The 19,747-nt window shown below is 39.7% G+C and overlaps 2 protein-coding genes across 2 annotated transcripts in view; both read right to left on the reverse strand.

The window, feature by feature from the left end:
• Positions 1 to 1,555: 1,555 nt before the first annotated feature.
• Positions 1,556 to 17,702, reverse strand: LOC110990517 (plexin-B-like). The gene is made up of 22 exons (XM_087135598.1): positions 17,497 to 17,702; positions 15,011 to 16,175; positions 14,633 to 14,827; positions 13,209 to 13,334; positions 12,849 to 12,964; positions 11,386 to 11,521; positions 11,128 to 11,287; positions 10,862 to 10,961; positions 10,400 to 10,517; positions 10,010 to 10,141; positions 9,431 to 9,526; positions 9,114 to 9,219; positions 8,491 to 8,684; positions 7,879 to 8,033; positions 7,458 to 7,575; positions 6,483 to 6,619; positions 6,181 to 6,351; positions 5,747 to 5,846; positions 5,236 to 5,508; positions 4,665 to 4,841; positions 3,232 to 3,457; positions 1,556 to 2,914 (listed from the first exon to the last, which is right to left on the reverse strand). The coding sequence occupies exons 2-22, from the start codon at positions 16,127 to 16,129 to the stop codon at positions 2,880 to 2,882; spliced, it is 3,990 nt and encodes a 1,329-aa protein (XP_086991724.1). The 5' UTR covers positions 16,130 to 16,175; positions 17,497 to 17,702; the 3' UTR covers positions 1,556 to 2,879.
• Positions 17,703 to 18,148: 446 nt separating this feature from the next.
• The window catches only part of LOC110990519 (plexin-B-like), a 39,475-nt gene continuing 37,876 nt past the window's right edge, over positions 18,149 to 19,747 (reverse strand). Inside the window, 1 exon segment of the mRNA XM_087135603.1 lies at positions 18,149 to 19,647. Within this exon segment, the coding sequence (XP_086991729.1) occupies positions 19,531 to 19,647 (117 nt within the window). The 3' untranslated portion in view covers positions 18,149 to 19,530.

A 19,747-nucleotide genomic window follows, 5' to 3' on the forward strand; every position in this document is an offset into this window, starting at 1 on the left:
GGTTGAAAGACTTGTGGCGTTCCACGGGGGACACATTTCCCAGGGGGACAAATTTACTTAGAGAGGGACAGATTAACCTCGGAAAATGCGTCCTCGTGGACACCTTTACCGGGGTGCGATCCAGTAAAAGTGTTGAGACACATTTTTTTTGGGGGGGGGCAGTTTTTACCTTGCACACCAGGTTTGAGGCACTCCAATGAGCAGTTGTAGAGATTTTGCATTTCTTTAAATGTAGAATGTTTTATGTAAATTATTTTATGTTGAAGAAGTTTGAATGTAGAAATCGGAGCACAAATCATTTTTGGATCCGACTAGAGTGGGAACGAGCTTACCGGGTCATGCATGGTCGTTTTAAACAGGAAAGAAAGTGAAAGAGGGTTAGACAAAATTATTGAGAATCGTTTTGTTCCCCTTCTTATAATTTCAGTTGGTATTAGGGTTGTATTCAAGGGGAAAATGGTTCGTAAAGACCCGTCATTAAAAAAAAAGGCTGTTTTCCCACCGCTTAACAGTGGTATAATTAAGAGGGTGTAAGGAAACAACGCCCCCAACTTGTCCTGTGCCCCCTCAACCGCTCAGAATTTATAGAAGAAAAAAATCTGTTAATAATCCGCCTTTGACACGTTTTTATTTGTGATCGAACCCGAGCCGTTCATATTGCTGCGACCATTGTCACCATTTATTGGCACCGCAACGTCACCATCAACTTGAAGCCGGAATCAAGTCGTGCACTGTATGCGTGGGTGCACACACAATGTTGGTATACAATAGCCGTATGCTTTATTGTACACATAATGTTCAGCCAGTTTGTTTCCAAAATTTGGAGCTGGTGCTGCTCTCTTTATACAGTGGGATACAACCCAAGGATTGCCCCTGCCACAAATTGAGGGCCCTCAAAGTGTACCCCAATTATGCCATCATTGTCCCCTGAGAAGTGCGAAAGTTTTCATATAGTCACAGACCACTTCTTCTGAGATTCCTTTGGAAATGGTAACATGTTTCCTGCAAGGGGAAGCACCTTGGCAATTTGAACTTCCCCCGTGCCTCCTCTCTAATATAAATCTGACCTGTTCCATCCAAGTGGGTGTAACGAACATTTTAAAGTCAGCCTCACATAATGAGGAAGGTTCGAAAAGGTCACCGTCACAAATCATTCATCAAATCAACTTGATCCGCACAACTTCAAGTTGACGCTGACCCTCTGGAATCATCGGGCACTTTTGTGCGTTTCTGGCATGTTTTTTGTAGGTCCCCGGAAGAAACAATTACACTGTTTCTTGGTAGCAAGTGGCGTGTAAGCCAATAAAATTAATATTTGGAGGCGTAACTGAAGCCTCCCACCAAGTCAGAGCTCAAACCCTTTGTCTAATAACAAACGGTGTTCTGCCCATGTCAGGTACAATGTTAATTCCAAACCACACTGCATATATCAAAATAAAACAGGATGGAAGGGACTAAACACACATTCAACTCTGCACGGGTCTCCACTCTTCCCTTAAAAGTAATGAATTGTCAAAACTCAGAGTGGGACTGAATTCAGACGGGAACACGCAGGTTGAACGCTATCACCACTGTACTTTATTTCCTGCCTGGTATCCGTGCTTTGTCTTCATGTGAACAATGTTTCAGCGTTGCTATGAATGACGGTTTTCTCACATCCTTTATTTAGCAAAATCGGGGAGTACTGTGGGAATTTTGAGCTACAAGGAAAACCTGACCACACGCCTGAACTCAGAGTCAGGAGATCAAAACAACCAACTTTATGAGGAAACATGTCATGCACAGCGTACGTCGGGGAATTTTGTCCGAGTATTTGATACTGCTTACTACTGTGTATCATGTCATTTAGTTCGCGGGTTGAAACATAAAATGTTTCCGAACCGTGCAAACTGTATTATGTTTCATTTCACATGAAAGCATGAAACGTCTTTTTCAATGTTCATAATTGCTACAACAAAAGCCGTGTTTGAATTAATATTGATCTTATACTGGAGTTGACTCATACTGCAGTTCTCAATTTGTAAAATGCAATCAAGTTCAACTTGGCTTACATTTAAACTACAAAGCTTCCTTTTTACAAATGTAAGCTTAATAAGTTTTCCATATTTTTTACACATTCTAAGCAACACTCAGCATTTCATAACATGTCATTAAGATTAAATCCTCGCCGAAGTAATTATAGAGCTCTACGACATACATAAAGAAAGCAATATGTTATACATCTGACATTTAAAACCTCTTAAAATAATGAGAGTTTATGAAGTACTTGCTTTTATACAAAAAGTAAACCTAGCATGAAAAAGTAGTCCAACAGGGACTGGTCACGAAGTTCTTTATAATTTGTGTGCGTCTGTGGCCAAATCTTAAAGAGAGAAATTACAAAAAAATAAATGAAAAAAAATGATTACGTCCTATAAAATGTTCAGTCATTGTATTAATTAAATTAGTTAACGGTACTTAACAGAAAATCGTCAAACACTGGAGTGTGTGAATAATCAGGTTTCCCAATCAGGAAACAATCAGGAAAAAAGACCGTTAAAAGTGTACACATTATTTCTTAGTTACAGCTCCTTTTTTTCTACAGGTTTTTAGACAGTAAACATAAAAGGAAATAAGACGCTATCAACTCTAAAGAATGGAAACCTTATAATTTCCTGTGTAAATGAATAGGAACAATTGACTCAATGAAGTTGAAACACTGGAAGGCCAAATTGTCGGCGAAGTTTAGTCTTCATTCGATCAGAAGGTACTTCTGGTTAAATAGACATTGTATCAACAACAAGTTTCTGATTATTACAGCAACAGCTAACTTTTAATAATCACATCATTACAAAAAACGTGGGTATTATTAATTCCGTCATAAAGGTGTCAATGTTTCATCATTTTCTGGCATTCTCCTGAAAGCCTCCGGAAACTGTAACAAGAATTAAAACAGAGACTATAAGTTTACAATATTTTTATTCAACTTTGTTTCTTTATAGTAGCCTACAGATTTAAAATATGGACGATTAAGCTGGGATCTGTGTTGTCATCCTTTCAAGTAGTCAGGTGCATGCTCATATTGGTACAAGTGTTAACAATGCATGCCGCGGACAACACAAGATAAGATTTAAAACCCAAATTTCCTGGCAAGCTGATTTAATAGTGAAAATTGAACATTGAACAGTGATATACAGGGAGACAGTGGCTTGGAACCAGAGCATGTAAGATAAAAAAAAAACATATACCGACCAGTAATCACAGCTTCGGTCTTTTCGATCGTCATCTTGACCAGGTCGGTCCGTCGCTCCTCAACTTCTCTTCGGGCGGCCTTGGATTTCTTGTACAGCACCACAGCCAAAATCGTAACGCCTAAGATGGCAACTGCGCTGACAAGACACACGATGAGGGCTGTGTTTGACTGGCTGGGAGAACGGATGTATCCGATGTCAAAGACCACATTTGTGCCATGAAACACCTATGTAGTTGGGAAAAATTGACGTTTAATTTGCTTATAGGCCTATAGAAGAGGTTGGGGACACAAACTCGACTCAATGGGTTGCGTGTGCATTCCTTCACTAGAAGATCACGCAAGACATGGTGGGCACCAACATGGCCCAGCAAGATGGAAACGAGGCTGGTTTGGCACAATGATGAGTTGCCAGTTTGGTATTCCACCTACGCATACGCAAACAAAGGTCATTCGTACGCGCGTGCGAGGTCTTCAGCGCGGCCAAACGTGGACTCGCACGGATGCTTTGGCTGTTGTCTAGAGATAGGTCTAGGTCTTCACTCCATTGGAAATGCGTGGAGACGCGTAGAGATATTCATCACACGGGAAGTTGAACGACAACCGTTCTGTCCCCCTTTTCTTGGTCTTTCCCTCTTTCCCTGGAAAACTTTTAACTTTTCGACTAAATTTTGTTAAAAACCCTTGAAATTGCATCTTAGGGTTTCGATTAACTTGATTTTAAACATTTGTTTTACAATTTCTACTATATTTTGGAGCTTTATTGGTTTTTATGCTGATGTACATTTGCATATTCTTGAGCAGAACTATGATGCCATCCAAGGCACAGGATCTCAATGTTGCACCGATTTTTGCACAGAAAATGTCTAGATTTTTTGAAAACCTGCTATGGTAGCACTTTCTTTGGCAATTTATTGTTGTGTAAGTATATGGCGATAAGCTAGCAAACAACTCTTTAAGAAATGTTCCCAGATAGCAACTTTGGAGTTCACAATTTGAACACGAAACATGCAACCTGAACCATGTCTTCCTGGATTTACATTAAAGCAAAAGCGCCATCAGTTTTCCAGAAATGCATACTCAATTTTTAATGTTTAAAAAAGTGCATCTTTCAATTCACATAACTCCAAAAAGATTTTAAACAGTCTTCATACGCGGAAGAAGAGTACATAGGTACACAAAAATCGATTCTAAAAAATTCATTTCCTTTAAACAACTCCAGAGACGTGTTTGCTTTTGAATGTTTGACCGCCATGACACCCATTATGATGTCTCCTCAACAGTGACAACAAAATTGTGTAATACGATGTCTAATCTCTTGCTTTTAAGCATTGCTGCAATTCTTTGTGTCCTGTTGTCTATCTGAAGTTTTGTTCCGTTTCGAAAATGTTGCATTTTCAACATCTGTGTAATATCACAAAGTAATAACTCTTACCCGGACAAATGGCAGGTTTCTGGAGGTTTTTCTCCCCAGATTATCACCGGCCTCAAGTTGTGTTTGCGGCACTTTGCAGCCCAAAGCACTCCTATCTAGGGTGATGTCGGTACAAATATCCCGTCCAACGTAGACAGTGATTTCGTTATTGGTAATAGCGAGATCAAGAAGGTCTCCCTGTTTTAAAAGGAAAGTTTTCACATAAGTTTTTACTCAAAAACCTTTTTGCCTGTATCATCTTAAAGGTTTGAGGGCCCTACGTATAATCAAGTCAATATTAACAGTTTGCAATCCTTTTTAACAATTTTACACGAGCTGGATCACTTCTTAGTGTCTTGTTATTCTGTTCATATTCAGCTCTTGAGTTGATTTTTGTAATGACAGTAATAAATGGAAATAGATGAACATGTAGTCAGGGTGACCAAAAGCAAAACAAAAGGTCGGACGGTCACAAGCCATGCAGAGAATGCGATTAACACGATTGTTGGTGAAGAGAAAAATGAAATGACCCAAAAGTATTACTCTTTCAAGCCAAATCATAAATTTCGTTGATGTACAATTCCAAACTTACACGGACGATCAAAGTGTCTCCGTCCATTTCAGCAATTCCATCCTTGTATCCATAGAGTGGGTCATCAAAGGTGTAATATTTGGGATTCGGGTAATACTTCAGCAGCGTACAGGAGTTTGGATTGGAACACCAGGTGCGAAGTGAGGTGACCCCGTCCATGATGAAGCCAGTAGAAACGTTCAAAAACGTGTCGCTTGAAAGTGTTTGGTTTGGAACAGCATCAATTCTTGGGGAAATGCAGTGCATGACTTCGTCACTTTCTACACTGCAGTCCTGAAAAAAAGTCAAGAATACCTGCGATTACAGATTATTGAAAACAAGCTCACAGGGCATAAACTGCAGTTGAATTTAAAATTTGAAAATAAACCAGACTTGCCAACGTACTACATATCAATCCACAAATCAGGGAATGGCAGAGTAAAAACAGACTACAGGAGCGTGAAGTTTTGTATGTGACCTTCTTCAGAGACGCGTTGATGTCCTTGAGACAAAATTTCAAACTTGGACTTACCTCAATAAATTCCTGTTGGCTGCTTTGAATAATAACTAATATCTGAGTTCGTTGTAGAACAGAAAAACCCGATCCACTAACTTGAAGCTTTCGACCACCCCTACACGAAAACATTCATTCATGGAAAAAAAAAAGAAGTGAAGAAGATCTAATTATGTTACAGTAAAAGAAAAAACGAGCGTCGGGTGATCTTAACTGAATACACAGATGGGACAAATTTAATTTTGAATGTTCATGTAGGTTCTGTATAAATGAGGAATTCAACCTGAATAACAAATCTGACAAGATAGACAGAATGCGATGTTAGTTTGACGAGTTATCTTTCAAAATGGAAGCAGGTCGCTTGAAAATCACGTTTGTCTATTCAGCCTGAACTGCTGGCTTTTGCGTGAACGATGTCAATCTTTGATGGTTAACTGTATGATCTGACTTACGCCAAGATGCTAGTTGAGGGATCTAATCCCGACACCACTGGATCTTGGACATATGTGAACTGCCCTTGGGAAAACCGTACTGCACCATCGAAAAACACATAAAGTGACCAGGAACCGAGCTGGCCGACGCTGGACGTTTGGCAGATTATTCTGCTGTCATTGACATCGGACCTAGTAAGGATATTGTAGCATCATTTCAAATTCATCAGATGAAAGCTGTGACAAAAATTACTGATAGGCTGTGAACCAAAACATAAGAAATCAGTCACTTTGGCCAAATCATAGAAGTTTGGTACGGTCACCTTTCAACCAAGCATGGAGTACTTCCAAGTAAAACGTTGATGTTTCTTCCAACATCAAGGAATTCACCGTAGATTGCTATCCGTGTCCCTCCGGATTGAGGGCCAGTCTTGGGGCTGAAATCGTGCAAAACTGGGTTCTGTAAACGACAAACAACGGAAAACAAATGAAGACAAATCAGTGGCGTAGGCCTATCCAGATTTTGCTGTGTATGTGAGTTTGTTTCTGCATTCAACTGGGGACCCTGGACAATAGAGGACAATAAGGTCCCAGATTGACAAAGGGTCCCCGATTGACAACTGTGTACAAAACATATGGGCGGTCTTCTAAAAAAGTTTATGTACAAACAAAAGAGGAACAGGGGGTCCCCAGTTGCAGGCAAATACACACTTGTATGTGTGGGTGGGGGAGGGGTCAAATTCAAAAGCAACTGCGGATTTGGACTTCACATAGATGTTGGGAAGAAAAAATCAAAAGCCTAACTCACGGTCCTGACATCTTTGCTTTTGTTTGCAGTGGATGTTTTCTTGGGTTTTTGGTGCTAATAGACCGATTCCTTTCTTTCTTACTCACCCATGACACATTCTGTGCAATAAAAATCTCGGGGTGGGGGGGCTCAGTGGCGTATCCAGCCCCCCCCCCGCTGGATACGCCACTGAGTCAAATCTCTGAGAAGACTTCGATGGTTCTCTGGGTTTCTGATATTTCTACTTCATTCAGATGACACAGAAAAATTAAATAATTCGGATACATTGGGGTCGAGTTCGGACGCTCTGTTCTTGACACAAGTTTCGTATTCTCGCGCTCAAACGGCGGGAACACGACTCAAGAACACTGTTCTCGGAACAGGTTCGCATACCACCTCCTCATCAGCGTTTTACACGAACACGGAAAAACTCGTGAGATTTGATTTTTGAAAAGCTGCAAAAACTATCGAGAGGGCTTACAAAGTTGGAAACAATGGAACACAACAATACCTTGTACTGAAAGGTAACTTCTCCATGACTTCTCTGCTCAATACCATTTGCACCTGTAATACTCGCTTGAATCGACTGTGGTCTGAGGTCGTAACTAGATCTTGTTCTACAGTGTACACTGCAATAAATAAGAACTATATTAGAATGAACCCAAATGGGCATACAGATATTATTCTGATTTTGCAGTGCATTTACAGCAACTATTTTCTCTACCCCTAACCCGATGGAGTTCCAACTTTCTTTCCTACACTTTCACAAGATTACAATAAAATCCATTCATTTAAGAATCCAAACTGTTTCAATAAGGATTACAGTAATACTTTTCACAAATATAAAAGCTTAAAATGGAACAAAATGTTCCCGCTTCCACAGGTATTTATTACAACGTAATGGGATGCATAAATGCAGATTAATTGATTACCTGGCACCGGTTCGGTAGTACATCTCCAGATCATGAAAGTCACATATCTGACTTCCGATCGTGACCTCTCGGAGGTCACTGAACCTGCGGCCAAGATCACTTGCCATCACGGTTATAATTGTATTGCCTTCGTCTGGTCCAAATAATGGATAAATCTGCAATTACAGGTAAAACAAAAATATTAAACCAGCAAACCTTGCCCTAATTCAGATTTTTAATCAATGGTCCGCGTCTAGGTGGTGGTAGGCCTACCAATTGTCAACGGACTAGATGGAACATTGACTGGTGAATTAAAATATTCTCTGATCATCACTTTTATCTTCAAGAAAAAATTGCCAAGTTCTCTCAACACGCGTTTTCCTCCACGCGTCTCAGGTTTGGTCTCTATAAACTAACACCCGCTTCTGTGTGTACAGGCTTACAATGTTGGAATCAAAAGGAGATATGCAGTTGGACATATTGCTGGAATTATATATTTGACTTGTCATTGCGCTGACGACTTGAACACGAAGGTCAGAAGTGGAAGAACCCCCTACGGTTTCTGAATTTGAAGGGCCAACAAGCGTACATTTAAAAGTACCCTTGATATTCAGCCTACAATTTGAAACCAACCATCATTATAACTGGATCAGGGCAGTTGATTCCATTATGAAGACTGACAATCTCAGCAGCAGTTTCACACACAGCACTGTCCATCACTCCGCAGGTATTCCCACACCACACGCATCCTAGCTCCGCACGGGTAGTTTCCTCAGACACACATCGGCTACAGTCAGGACGAAGGACCTCACATTTGTACAAAGTCACTGAGATGGTATAAAGATGGTTTATTTTACACGGTAGGAAATATTTCTGTCGCAGATGAGCTGAGCAGCACGTTGAGGAGCTGTGATTATGAGAATTACAAGGAATGTGTTTTTCGTACATACTAATTAGGTCAGGACGAAGGACCTCACATTTGTACAAAGTCACTGAGATGGTATAAAGATGGTTTATTTTACACGGTAGGAAATATTTCTGTCGCAGATGAGCTGAGCAGCACGTTGAGGAGCTGTGATTATGAGAATTACAAGGAATGTGTTTTTCGTACATACTAATTAGTGCCTCTACTTCACTTGAAAGTAAACTTGACGGTGAGACTTTTGGATATGATTCCTTCGAGTATCTGCAGTTCTGGCCAATATGACAGAGAATTATTTACCATTTGACCCACTGGAAGATTCTGATATTCTTACCTATGAAACCATGCCGATCGTCCACACGGTGAATGTTGTTATTGCCGTCTGTCCACCATAATGACAATGTCGCATTCAATTCTTGCTCGATGGACGTGTAAGTAAACTGTGTACATGTACAATTACAAGCAATTTAGCGTGACACACAATTTGGTGAATAGAGCCATCAAAAAAGAAAGTAGTGGGGCAGTTTAAAATGTGGAGGGTCAAACATTATCATAACAATGAAAATATCCTTTCGTCACCGTTTTCACGAAGAGGCGAATTTCTCACCAGAGACAGCAAAACCACTTTTAAGGTCTTGCCATATCAATTACCGATCTTAGAGTACATGCCACAGTTGAATCATCCCGGGTAGCCTCCATGAACTGGTCCACCCCCTCTATGTTAAGACTGCATTGGTATCTAGACAGCTGACAGTAATGTACGAATATATGCATGAAATCAGATTAGGAATTCCAATTTGTGCCTGAAAGATCAAAGCATTTATGGCAACTCAGTTATCCGCATCTGGAACCATCCGCATTTATAGTTTGGACACTGGGTGAAACAGGCCAGGATTCGCATCTAAGAGCCAGTTACATTGGGACCTGACGATCACTGTGTCTGTTTAGCTGAGTGTTACTGAAATAGCTACATTCAAGGAGCTCAGGAAAGGGAAATGACTTTGGAATGTTTACGTCCCGATGAGTAGCGATGATGATAATGGAAGTGCAATAAGAATCCGTTTGCATGCGGATTTGCGCTCTATGCTTATGAAAACACGTCTATACTCTTATTATGAAAAACAAAACTTGACCAAATCGATAAAAGTTTTCTATGGAGCTTGTTTTTGGAAGTGTAAATGTTACCTTATTGCTGAAGTCTATAAAAATCCATATTTTTGTCAGACTAACCATTGTTGACAGCGGGAAATTGGAAACATTAACAGTTATTTCCGTGTTGACATTATTAGGTATCAGCACCTCGCCATTTTGTGGTTGGAGCTGAGGGCACGCGTCTGGGCCGTCCATAGTTGCTCCCTGATTCTGTTGAGAAAATTGAGCAACAGAAAATAAAAAATGCTTCTAGCACTCTACATATTCTGGCTCAATTTTACTTCTGCTTTATAATATAGAAATAAATGAAAACTTTCAATCACAAAAATGCACTAATAATGGTCACATCAACATACTGTTAAAAGATCTTATTTTCTCGGAAACAAATAAATCTATTTCACGAAAACCCTGCAAGACATTTCTACCACTATTTTCAGAATGAAAAACAAACAACAGTGCTAGACTTACGTATTGTCCCGTGACGATGATTTCATTGGGCTTTGAGCAAATCGAATCATTGTGAGTACATCTGTTTTCATACACACACCAGTTACAGGCCCAGTCACTACCTACGCAGGACACACAGCTGAAACCAAAAACAATGCGCCAGACGATAGAGTTCATTCCATTCAGTGACTTTAATTCCACGAGCAGATTTACAAAGTTTCTCTATACACGCTGCTATTCGTCCGTCGCTTTCAGCATTTTGAGGACTTTGTAGCTTTTTGCGTATTTTTAAATAAAACTCCAAATGGGATCAGTTCTACCCACTACTAACCTTGTCAACGTTTGCTAATGATTCGCTACTTGATCATTGTAAACGTTGGTAACATTGACGAGACTGGAACTCAAACCTTGTAATAGTTTCTGTGGGTCAAAAAACCTTGAGATATTAAAACAAAAAACCAACAGGTGTTGGTCACTCCTTACCTTGTGTGGGTGCCACATTCATAGAAATTCAAGTCTATGTTGACAAAGTTCACACCGGTTTCCGTAGACATGACGCTCAGCGAAACTATGACATGGTCTTCTATAGTATCAAACAAGGAGAAAAAATTAAGAAGAAAAAAATATGGTCACTGTTACAAATAAACATATTAAACGCGAGACGGTCATATTATGTAATAGTAAATATTTATGCAACACTTATTTTGATCAAGCAATAATTACCCAGTGCCACTGGGCGTTTACCTTACCTCCAGTAGGCAGTGGTGGTAAGTTATCTTGCGGGGGTGTTCTGCATGCCAAGCTATCCTTGTTGTAGTTTGTCGCTTGGTAGTCAAAAATATCACCAAACCTACACACATAATGGTGTCCGTCTCGGAGCTGTGGTAGCTTTTGCACTGTCACGATTATCTAAGTGCATGCAGGGGAAATTCAATTGGAAAACCATCAGATGGAACCTAGGATTAAGGAATATTTTTAGTGAGGTCATGATAAAGAAATCAAAGTACCTGTTGGCCGGCAAGAGTGACTGGCATGTTTTTAGCGGGAAAGACTTGTGTTATTCCGATGCACTGGGCTTCATTGTAGGGCAACCAGCCTGTACTTATCACACTATCCAGTTGACAGTCAATATACCTGGTGCATCTTTAAAGGATAAAAGAAAAAAAAACGAAAAACACTATGCTGTCACGAGGGCGATCAGCCAGATTGATTGGTTAACAGACTAATCCGATTAGACAACAGTGGCGCTGTTCAATCACAACAGTGGCGCTGCACTTGCATGTGCGCGTGCATTTGACAAATCACAGCAATCTACTGTATGGCGTGCAAAGTTAACATTTCATCCCAAATTACAAAATAGAGATATCTTTAGTTTGTTTCCGCTTCTGCAGGTTGGGGTCTGTGATTGTGGTTGAAAACTTGGTCACTTAGAGGGCCCTACTGCGCCCCTCAACTGTGTTCATATAAATGCATGCCATTTCCAATGCATTGCAAACAACTACCATTAAGCACCACCATGGCTTTCTGAATTTTGGTGCATATATTCGTCCCAATCACCCTAGAGTTCGTTCAAAGGGCATCCAAAACAGGCAACAAAATCTCTATTGCTAATAGGGCCTAGAGATATCTCTTTTTCTCTATGGTTAACAGAGATATCTCTCTAATCCTGGTCGTCGAGTCACACTAGAGTCTGAGTACGGGTGGCTTGCTCTCGTATGTTCACAAATAGCTCGATCAATTGTTCTTGGGTCGGCCGCTCGAAAGCTGGGAACGTACAACCGGTTATCGCTAGTAGTTAGTGGCAAGCAACATCGGTGGCGTCTATCTGCGTTCTTCGAGGGTTAATGTTTGGATAACTAGGCTTAATTCTTTCTGTGTTAAAAAGGAACATTCGTTTCTGTGTTGTTTAAAATTATCCATCTTAATTTTGCACAACTTTAATTTTTTCCAGCTTTGAAACCCAACTCACTATTTTTGGCGGCTGTTTAAAAGTCAAAATCTCAGGAGATTTTCCGTGTATTCCTATAAAACCCTGACATAGAGGTGGTGTGGTCCCGTTCCGAGAACAGCGTTTGGGGTCTGGTTCCCGTCGTGCGAGTGCAAGACCAAGAAGCATGTGTCAAGAACAGGCCACCCGAACTCCACCCCATCCACCTCGACCTTGTTCGGGAAGAGCCATGTTGGGCGGAATAAGGGTCTAATTAGCCGATAGTGATGCAACCACAACGCGCGCATTCAACGTTTGTACATGAACCAAAGGAACCTTCGTTGCTGGAAAGAAAAGTGCACCCTCTCTTGGTCCGGCTCGAGGCTAATTACACCTGCATTTGTAATCAGCCAAGCATCTTTTTAAAGCGTTATTTTCACCCACTTGTGTGACATACCGTAAACAAATAATCAGACAAGTTTATCATTTAATTTTAATTACCTGATGATAGCCTAACGAAGGTAGACTAACTCCATAACTTACTTCCCCTTGAGTGTGCACCATCCACAAAATGGGTCTCCATCATTCCCTGCATCAGTCCTAATACATGCCTCACAGGTGGTGTACTGACCACAGTTCTCAACACGCATTTTAATAAACTGTATGAAAAAAAAGACAGAGAATTACGAAAGACCAACAAATAATTAGCAGAAACATTGGCTAGATCTTAACTTTCTATTCAGAGTACACCACCAACCGCATGGGTCTCCATCAGCAGGTTATGACCGCAATTCTCAGCACGCATCTTGAATGACAATTTAAGATAAAATACTGCAACAACAACCAACAAGATACTTCAGCATACTGAAGACATTATTTAATTAACTGTTGGACACAGTTCACCTTTTGTTCCGTGAGTAAAAAGACTTCGTCTACAGTTTCATTCAGCAGTATATCTCCCATCACTGGATTATCATCCAGTGTCACTTGCTCGTACAATCTAGCTGACGTTGAATTCTTGACGTGCACCTGTAAAATAAAATAATTCAGTATTCAACACCGCACATTACTGTACTGTACTGTACTGTACTGTACTGTACTGTACTCGACTCGACTCGACTCGACTAGACTACACTACACTACACTAGACTACACTACACTACACTAGACTACACTAGACTACACTACACTACACTACACTACACTACACTACACTAGACTACACTACACTACACTAGACTACACTAGACTACACTACACTACACTAGACTACACTACACTACACTACACTACACTAGACTACACTACACTACACTAGACTACACTAGACTACACTACACTACACTACACTACACTACACTACACTACACTACACTATACTATACTATACTATACTATACTAAACTAAGGCAGTGGAACAGTCGCGAGGATATTATGGGTATTTAACCTGCTATCAATTATAGGTGGCTGACTGGAGAAATTAAACTGTCACAGAACGACAGTAATGCCAGCTGTTTAAAACAGTGTGCGTGTGAATAAACGACAATGCAATCTTCGTCGCGTGCATGATATTTTCATAATGTATACACAGAACAAGGGAACCTCTCACGGCCAAAATTAAGATTTAAATATTCTCTTGTTCTCTACAATATCGTATCGTAAAGTTCCACGCTCTGATTAAATAAGAGCAGTTGCATGTAAAAACTTTATTCAAAAGACAAATGACGATTTTATTTACCAGACACTTGAATCTGCAGGACGCTTGTATGCCATGTCTTCAATACATAATGGACTTTATCTTAGTTTTGAGGGTGTTAAAAGAAACTCACTAAAAACCTTTGTTTTCAATTAAACATTCCTTCCAGCTGGATTTTTGATGGCGATTTCCTTGACAGCTTATGTGTCAAAAAACGCTGACACAAAAGTTTAAAAACTGCATTTCAGAAAGGCCGAAACGTTGTGTGGGAGTGTGGGCGAACTTTCCTAATTCATTATGTGGACTTCTTTTGTGCTCGTCTACACTTAGTGAAACCGAACTAACACACGCATGCGTCAGCACCGCCCGAACTTTCCCTTATTTTTGTGCATTTACGAAAATTAGACCAAAATGTTCAATGTTCTTGTAACTTGATTACCATTTCAAAAAAATTTTCGTTCACCTTTTTTTCTAACAGTATAACCCCAAACGCCTCCCAACCTATTGTTCAGAGGTGAGGAACGTTGTATGGACCTAGCTCAGTCTGCATCAATTCTTTACCATACCTCTGGATGCTCGGATGCCTACACACACTCATCCCCCACAACAATTTCGGAGTGAAACCCCTAACCTTCAGGAGTTGTCCCCCTGTAGTTCCAATGAAAGCCACAGTGTGATTGAGGTCAGTGCTGGTGATGATGGATGATGCTTGATGTCCTGCCATCCGTACGAGTGATGTGCCACGAACACGATCTGTGTATCTCCCAGTAGCATATACGTACCTGTTCCCTGCATTGCACAGATATGGGCTGCTGTCGGGAATGTTCTAGAGGGGGAGAGGAGCACATTTCTTTGCCATTTTCTCATGACCTGCATATCTTTTTCTTTAAGATACACATAAACTAAAGCCCCATCATAGATTTCTGAAAATGATGCATTGTTTGAAAACATTTATTTCCAATGGGATAAAAACTTTGCTCATTCATAATTATGAATAGTACACGTATACCTGGTCATTACACACTGTTCCTGCAAAAAATGGTACTTCATTCACATCAGCTTGATTCAGACACTGCCTCACAGCCTCTTTAAATGCAGCTTCAATGTCACTCATCTTGTAAACACACAGTGCAGAGTCTGCGATGGGATTATCATCAGATGATGAGGCTTTGACAAAGACAGCATACAGCACCTGATCATCATTGTCTAACATTAAGGACTCTGACAAGTGGGGGCCTGCTCGTCCAACATGAGCAGCCTGCACCAAACTGAATGTACCACTGGATCCACTGCAGTCAATAAAAATCTCGGTGTAAGCGTCAACGTCATCAGTGTTGTGGCAGAGGCGAATTAGTTTGGAAACACGCGAACGGTGAACGGATGATAAACTTTGCCTTTGCGTTGTAGCAAAGTAGGTGAATCCTTTCCAGGTAAATGCACTGACATAACCGATGGGTGCAGGAGTGGCATCATATGAATGTGTATAGTCATCAGTGAAACTGACAGTATCCTCACCATCAGCAAACATGAATCCCGGCCCAATTTGGAGCAGTCGTCTGGTAATGGGAGGAACTCTTTGGTAAGATGTTTCAGAGGAGTATGATGCTGCCACATAGAGTTGAGTAGATGGGTTACCATTGTACTTTCCAGGTGCAACAATGCTTGCTGTTGATCTCATACCATATGATACAATCTGATATCTCTGACTGCCATCACCGACTAAATCTCCTAGTCTCCTTGACTGGCATTGATCCATCCTGGGTGTTTCAATAAATTCACTGCCACATGTGATAAGCCTGCCATCGTGTAATACCAGAATCTTATTGTAATTCAGGCAAGTATCTTCATAGCACGTGGCCGTGCTTACATTAGCAACCTGCTTCAAGTCCTTGTCAAATTTGTACAGGTAATTCACCGCCCCAATGAACACCTCCCCAGTGTCCTGATGGACAGCAAAGTGATCCAGACGAGTTATCACAGTCGCTGATGATTTGATGGGATTGTCAAAGGATGCAATTTTGTATTCACTGATATTCCCTGTCAACTGTGTTAACACACCAAGGATGAAGGATTCCACCAGGAGCAGCTGAAACGTTGAGAACATCTTGCATCTTGTTCTTGCCTCCATCTCTGCAAGTTCTTTATGGCCTCATATGATGCCGATGTCTTGAAACCTACAAAAGAAATTTAGAACTCATACAACAATTTCAAATGAAACAAATACGGCGATGTTATTGAAACCCAACAAACCTCTCAAATAGATGGGTTCAATGGGGAAGGGGTAACGGTGGCCATGCTGCCCGTCAAAAAAGGAAGAAATATTGTTGGTGTTGGTTTAACTAACGAGAGAAAGGCGATTTAGGCGGGTTCATTTCATTTCTTTCCCTTTTAAAAGTGTGTTTAAAACATCAAAATGTAGCATAAACTATTCCAATTCCACGACTCCCATTTGCCCCCAATAAAACATTTTATTCTGGATCAACCGTTAAAATACAGATTAGAAGATGTCTAATTGATGTCTTGTTTAGAGATTTAAATACGAGACAAAAAGTCCAAGCGATCATAGCGTAGACGGAAACCGACTATGTTAATTTATTTTCATGGCGCGGTGCCGATTTATCTTTTGCGTGGAGAGTGGAGAGTTGAAAGCACATTTTGTTTCCTTCACCTATTTAGCCCTTACCACAACCGGAAAAGAAGTTGATGACAATTAAAAAGAGAGACAGCAGCCAATAACTTTACCGAAGGGTATATAACAATTTGAGCAATAGCAGTGTGTTCATCAGAATTCATGGCAACAAATTGACCTTTATAACCTTCCAGGTCTCCATTAAAACCCTGACAAGGCCCAATGCTCTTTGGATTCGTGATAAAGAAAAACATAGTCAGTTACAAGAATGACATTTTTTGCAACAACTTTTTTGTTCAATAGAAGTCTTATTGAATAGCATGCTGTAAGTACAATTTAGCCACTCGTGTTCAATAGTAAAATTGAAATGCTTCAAGTGCTAACCAATTAATGGATACTGATAAGATGAGAGTTCTTTTCTTTTTCTTTCTTACTTTCTTCTTTACTCTTCTCTGCTTTTTTAATTCTTTTATTCTAAAGATTTGTTTTTTTTATCCTGCTAATCTAAATGTGTGACTCCAGGGAAATCGGATAATTTATTGCATTGCTCGCGTCCTTATCTTCAAGAGCAGCAAATCCATAAAGTTTTTGAAGCCGTTGAATTTTATCAAAAGTTAGTTACAAAATATTTCTGCCACTGAATAGCCGGATTTTTCTCAGTTTGTTCCTGGTGTTCTAAGCCGTAACAAACTATTATGATATTTATGCTGGTAATGGCGTTGTTTAAAGTAGGCCTAATTGCAGACTTTTCCCACTGGAAAGTGGGATCAGTCGTTTGTTCGGAAACGTCCTCGAATGACCTAAGTCTCAGCGACAACAGATGTCATCACAATTATACTATTATTCAGCAGTAATTATGTACTCACATGCAGCGTCGATCCCTCCCAAGCAATTCTAATGCAGCGCAGAAAGATGTAAATTCTCTCACGGACACAGTTCCAAAAATACTATTACGTAGCTTCACCAGGGCCACGCATTCAGACCTCCAGAGAATTCATATGCAGAAGCTGTCGTTGTGGAGCGGCATTATGTGGAGACCACTCCCTTTCGTTGTTGAATTGCAAAATGGATTGAACTTGTTCCATCAAGTATAACGTACACGGGAGTTCAAATGTCAAGCTGTAGTAATGGTCACATGCCTTTCGATGGGTAAAGTGGGCCAATCGAAACATTCAGGAAGTTAATGTAAAACTAATGTGCGTGTATATCTAGGGAGACTTTAGACTATTAAATAACTACCCACATTTCCTGCCTATACAAGTATGACATATTTTCGTTTTAAAGTGAGTCATTTGTTACCAATTTGTAAAATTGATGACGTTCATAGATGCACACTTTCAGGTTAAATACCTTAAAACATTAAAAATAAAATGACCAGGTCATCTCCAAAGCGGGATTTCATCAGCATAAGCATGAAAGAAGAGCTAAAGAAAACATGGAGAAAATGGGTTAAAGGAAAAAGGTTGTATCCACCATATTAAAAAAATGCTTATTAAAGGAAAACTTTAGTACTGCCGCTTATCTATGTAGACAACGTGTTTTGGTTTACCACACTTTATTTTCCATATAAAATGTGATTAAAGCAACTAACATTATAGTATTTTTGAAATACAACGAAACGAAACTAAGTCTAAAAATTAAGAGTGAATTAAGGGCCATATTACAATATTTGGTGAATGCAATTTATTGATTACTGAGAAAGCATATTTTATTTTGAATATATTTTGATTAACGAGGAATACGCATTCTCATCATCCGGGTAACTCTAAAGTAGCAGATAACTTTGCTGTCGATTAAAGACATTTATTCATTTTGCCCGGTCTCCTCGCCAAAAATTTGTCTCTGTGAACATATGCACTTCGAAAAAATTCTCTTTGAAGGTACAACCCGGACTAAAATTATAATTACAGACATTGCTTATAACTTTGTAACCCCTGTATTTTTTTTCATTTTTTCTCAGGAGAGGTTTCTGTTGTAGGCCTATGGTGTGACTAAAATGTGATGTGAAAACAAGTTAGAAGGACGTGCTACATTGTTAATAATGTCAGCAGGTGTTTTCGTAAACTTACTAAGTGGAAATTCTGAGTTACAAAACTGTCTTCATTTATACACAGTCAATCATATCATTAGACAAATCATTATCACGTAACATTTATAGCGTGAACTTACCACTTTGCTTACGAAATTAGCAAAAAGCATAAACATGTCCAAAAGTTTTCGTAATCATTATTGTAAAAGATTTCCCTTTTTCGTTTATAATGATCTGTAGGCTTATTAATCAGAATCTATCTGTTTCTTTTCCTTTGCTACTGCTCTTAAAAATTCAAGTTTGTCAAATGTGACAACATACCAGGTGTATAGAAGGCTCTAAGCTTCCTTTCTGTTTCATAAAATATCTGTGTATAGACTTGAAGTTAGTTGAATATATTATTGTAATGTATAAACATGGTCATCTAAACCATCACTCATTTTATAATGTAAACTTCGGTTAACAGGAAATCTTATTGGTTCCTTGTTGAAGAACATTAATATTGTATGTAGTCCTCTAATACGGAAATCCCTGTCATCAAAATAACTAATAATACGTTTACAATAAAACTGAATGCCACACTGCGTCAATTAGTCCGTCAAACCTCTAAAATGGGCAGTTCCGTTGAAACGATTTGGAAAATCTGAACTTGGAACTTTTTCGTTTAGGCCTAAACGTTTAAACTTGTAAACATTCCAACCTTGGTAGATACTCCTTAATTACACGCTTGCTATTTCAAGCAACGATTGCCTCATAATCTTTCGGTTATTATTATCAAGTTAATTTTCAGAAATGCACTTTCAAAATGTGACTTGTTTTTGTTGGAAAATTGGAGGGTTTGACAGCCAACATTGAGTTACCCCCCTTTCCTCTACACCGCTGCTTCTCCGATACCTGGCTCCTCAGATAGAATGTTCTCGATCTCCTCCAGTAAAACATCCAGGTTTTCCTCGCTGCATCGCTCATTTTCCCTTATTTCATCTAGGATCTGTGTCAAACGACAAGAAGGCTCAATATTCAAAGGCAGTTTTGTATTTAGCACTGCAACAAAGTGTACGACAACAGAGGGCGCTACACGGACTTGTCAA

The sequence above is a fragment of the Acanthaster planci genome, linkage group LG04 (assembly GCF_054643075.1).
Source record: "Acanthaster planci isolate LZ-2023a linkage group LG04, COTS_SCS, whole genome shotgun sequence".
NCBI lineage: Eukaryota > Metazoa > Echinodermata > Asteroidea > Valvatida > Acanthasteridae > Acanthaster > Acanthaster planci.